The 3,705-nt window shown below is 54.0% G+C and overlaps 1 protein-coding gene across 1 annotated transcript; it reads left to right on the forward strand.

Annotated features, from left to right (window-relative positions):
* Positions 1 to 23: 23 nt before the first annotated feature.
* On the forward strand, positions 24 to 3,512 carry RPLP0 (ribosomal protein, large, P0). The gene is made up of 7 exons (XM_010178740.1): positions 24 to 150; positions 600 to 775; positions 873 to 960; positions 1,233 to 1,379; positions 1,799 to 1,975; positions 2,849 to 2,989; positions 3,357 to 3,512. The coding sequence occupies exons 1-7, from the start codon at positions 97 to 99 to the stop codon at positions 3,510 to 3,512; spliced, it is 939 nt and encodes a 312-aa protein (XP_010177042.1). The 5' UTR covers positions 24 to 96.
* Positions 3,513 to 3,705: the final 193 nt, after the last annotated feature.

Below are 3,705 nucleotides of genomic sequence, written 5' to 3' on the forward strand. Positions count from 1 at the left end.
AAGGGAAGGATGCGGACCCGTCTGAGCCGCGCTTTTCCTTGGCAGGTCCTAGCTCGTCTTTAAACCCAACCGGGCGATCCTTGGAGCACCGCAGAGATGCCCAGGGAAGACAGGGCTACGTGGAAGTCCAACTACTTTATGAAAATCATCGTGAGTGTCTGCGCGGCACCGGAGGGCTGAGGCCTGGCCAGAAGGCCCGGGCCTCGTGGGGCGCTGCTGCCGTCAGGGCTTCGGAGGCCGTCACGGCCGACAGGGAGCGGTGCTGGGGGGCGTTTTTATAGAAGGGAGGGGGTGCCGTAGGTTGTCGTTTAAGGAACGATTACGTGTCAATAGGAAGAGATTAAAATATTCCAGATCAGGCCGCTTTTAAGGCTCCTGTGAGAATTGGCAGCGGCAGTTACAGAAAGCGAGCTTGTTTAGGGATCTGATGGGATAGAGGAGTGAAAGGTGCAGCCTTGTGGCGCACCCAGCGTCAGTTCGAGCTGAGCACTCTCAGACTTCTGACGGATCGGTTTTGCATTTTAACACGTTAAGGTTTTACTGCTGCTCTGCTCGGGTGCAGATTTCTGTGTGTAGTTACAGTGTTTTTCTTGCTATAGCAACTCCTGGATGATTACCCAAAATGTTTCATTGTGGGAGCAGACAATGTGGGATCCAAACAGATGCAGCAAATCCGTATGTCCCTGCGTGGGAAAGCAGTTGTGCTGATGGGGAAGAATACAATGATGCGCAAAGCTATTCGTGGTCACCTGGAGAATAACCCTGCCTTAGAAAAGTGGGTAATGCTGTCTGAACCTACTCCTGGATTCTTTATCTGGGAGGAGGAGAAGTTGTGTGAGCAGCAGAACTGAAATCTGTCATCTTTCCTTCAGGCTGCTGCCTCACATCCGTGGGAACGTGGGCTTTGTCTTCACCAAGGAGGATCTGACTGAGATCCGGGACATGCTGCTGGCTAACAAGGTAGGGGAGATCAGCCCTCGCTGTGTCACTGGGCTGGCAGACGCAGCATTAAAAAGAAAACTGAAACTGCATAGGGGATACCTGATTATTAGAACACTTCAAGGGTTGGGAATTGCTCCTGCAGCCTTCGCTAAACTGCGCACGTTCAACTTCTGTCTCCCTTGCGTGTGTCTGGGTGTCGTCCATCCCGAAGGAACACTTCAGGAAGGAGCTGATGCCATCCCATCTGAGAGGTGGGCATTCTTCCAGCTTCTTGTTTTCCCTTACCCCAGGTGCCAGCAGCTGCCCGTGCCGGCGCTATTGCTCCTTGTGATGTGACTGTGCCAGCCCAGAACACGGGTCTCGGGCCTGAGAAGACCTCCTTTTTCCAGGCCTTGGGCATCACCACCAAGATTTCCAGAGGGACCATCGAAATCCTGGTGAGTGAGCAGCGTGTGGCTGTTGTTAAAGCTTTTCCTTGACTGGAGGGCCCTGGTCGTGGTGGTTGACAGAGCTGTAAAGATCAAAGCTGCTGTTAGTGCTGAGGTATCACATCAGCAGTGTGACTTGGGGAGCTCGAAGGAGGGCGTCTGGCTTGGCTCGGCTGTGCAGTGCGGGGATGTCCATCAGAGCTCAGTGGTGTGGGTGGGCGCTGCCGTTCTGTTTGCTCCATGTACCTGCTCGTGTGGTCTAGGGCTTTCCACTTGGGGAGCTGAACTTGGGGCCTGTTTCTGTTGTGCTGGTCTGTTCCTTCAGTTCCATCTCCTGCCATTGAATGCACGTGTTTGTGTTCTCATCGTGTCAGCGGGCCTGAAGTGTTTTCTGCGCTAATTCACTCCTTTTCCCTTTGATTCCTCAGAGCGATGTGCAGCTCATCAAGACCGGAGACAAAGTGGGTGCCAGCGAAGCCACCCTGCTAAAAATCTCCCCCTTCTCTTTCGGGTTGGTGATCCAGCAGGTCTTTGACAATGGCAGCATTTACAATCCTGAAGTGCTGGACATCACCGAGGAGACCTTGCACAAGCGTTTCCTGGAGGTGAGTGCCACAACCTGCATCCGTTTTGTTCCACCTCTTCTGCCCAGCTGCTGTGGCAGCTGGCACTGCCCTAGAGTGAACGTCGTCTCTGGTATTTTCTGTGGGGTCCTGCAGAAACTGTCTGTCAAGGAGTACCTTTGTGGGCTTTTTTGTCCAAAGTTACTTAAGAAAGCACTCGAGGCCGTTTTCCTCCTTGTCTGATGGCACTGGAGCTGTTACCTGTGTGCATTGCACGCTGGCCCTCATTGCAGTGCCCTGTACTGGGCACTGGTGAGGCTGCACCTCGAGTGCTGTGTTCAGTTCTGGGCCCCTCACTATAAGAAGGATGTTGAGATTCTGGAGCGTGTTCAGAGAAGAGCCACAGGGATGGTGAGGGCTCTGGAGAACAAGCCTGATGAGGAGCGGCTGAGGGAACTGGGCTTGTTTAGCCTGGAGAAGAGAAGGCTGAGGGGAGACCTCATCACCACCTGCAACTGCCTCAAGGGAGGTTGTAGAGAGGTGGGTGCTGGTCTCTTCTCCCAGGTGATGGGGGATAGAACAAGGGGAAACGGCACCAAGCTGTGCCAAGGGAGGTTCAGGTCAGAGATAAGGAGGAAGTTCTTTACTGAGAGGGTCGTCAGAAGCTGGAACAGGCTGCCCAGGGAGGTGGTGGAGTCACCATCCCTGGATGTGTTTAAAGAGCGGGTAGATGAGGTACTTAGGGCTATGGTTTAGGGGGTAGACAGGAACGGTTGGACGTGATGATCTCAGAGGTCTTTTCCAACCGAGCGATCCTGTGTGTGATCAGTGGTGTAGAGATGAGCTATCCCCTGCCGTGCTTTCTAGCCCAGGTTGTTTCTCAGAGCATGGTAACATCTGTCTCTGTCCTCGCAGGGTGTTCGTAACGTTGCCAGCGTCTGTCTGCAAATTGGGTACCCGACCATCGCTTCTGTGCCCCACTCCATTGTCAATGGGTACAAGCGGGTCCTGGCTGTGGCCGTGGAGACTGACTACACCTTCCCACTGGCTGAAAAGGTAATGGCTGAGAGATCTGCAGCTCACAAGGGCATTACAAATGCAGCGGGGCACTTCCACAGAGGCACCTGGCATGTCACCTGGTTTGAAAGGAGTCAGACCCGGCTGTGTGCGAGGGATCTGAGGAGGGGTGTGAGCTTCCATTTGTGGTGTACATACGGCAGGAGAAAGCCGAGTTACCTGGCATTCCTTCCTCCCTGGGGCTGTTGCAGTCGGGTGTAGCTGAAACGTCTTGGATTCTGTGGCAGTGATGAGTGCATCTGTTTGGCTTCTGGCAAGCCGCAAGCGTTGCCTTGATGATTGTAAAGGTTCAATCCTTCAAAATGTTTACTTCCTGTGAGTTTACTTTCTTTTCCTCCTTTTGCAGGTGAAGGCCTTCCTTGCAGACCCCTCTGCTTTTGTGGCGGAAAAAGGCGCGGGGCGGCCCCCCCCGCCGCCCCCCCCTGCCGCTCCAGCCAAAGAGGCAGCAAAGGAGGAATCCGAGGAGTCCGATGAGGACATGGGCTTCGGTCTCTTTGACTAACAGCTGGCACTGTCTGTCTGTTTGTGTCAGGATTGGTCCAATTGGAGGAATAAAAAGTTGTTTTACACCTTCCTGTGTGCCCGTGTCGATGGTGTAGTCTCCAGATCAGTGGGGGCTTGGGAAAAGTGTGATGCAAGGGGTCTGTGTGCAGCTGAGGAGCACTTGTTCCCCCGGGCCTGCTGATGGCACAGCC

The sequence above is a fragment of the Mesitornis unicolor genome, unplaced genomic scaffold (assembly GCF_000695765.1).
Source record: "Mesitornis unicolor isolate BGI_N332 unplaced genomic scaffold, ASM69576v1 scaffold37390, whole genome shotgun sequence".
Classification (NCBI taxonomy): Eukaryota; Metazoa; Chordata; class Aves; order Mesitornithiformes; family Mesitornithidae; genus Mesitornis; species Mesitornis unicolor.

Bases quoted from the DNA above. Each gene is read 5' to 3' on its own strand.
- RPLP0 (XM_010178740.1), top strand. From the start codon at position 97: ATGCCCAGGGAAGACAGGGCTACGTGGAAGTCCAACTACTTTATGAAA. The intron at 151-599 runs GTGAGTGTCTGC...TTCTTGCTATAG, and splicing joins ACTACTTTATGAAAATCATC to CAACTCCTGGATGATTACCC. The intron at 776-872 runs GTGGGTAATGCT...TCTTTCCTTCAG, and splicing joins AATAACCCTGCCTTAGAAAA to GCTGCTGCCTCACATCCGTG.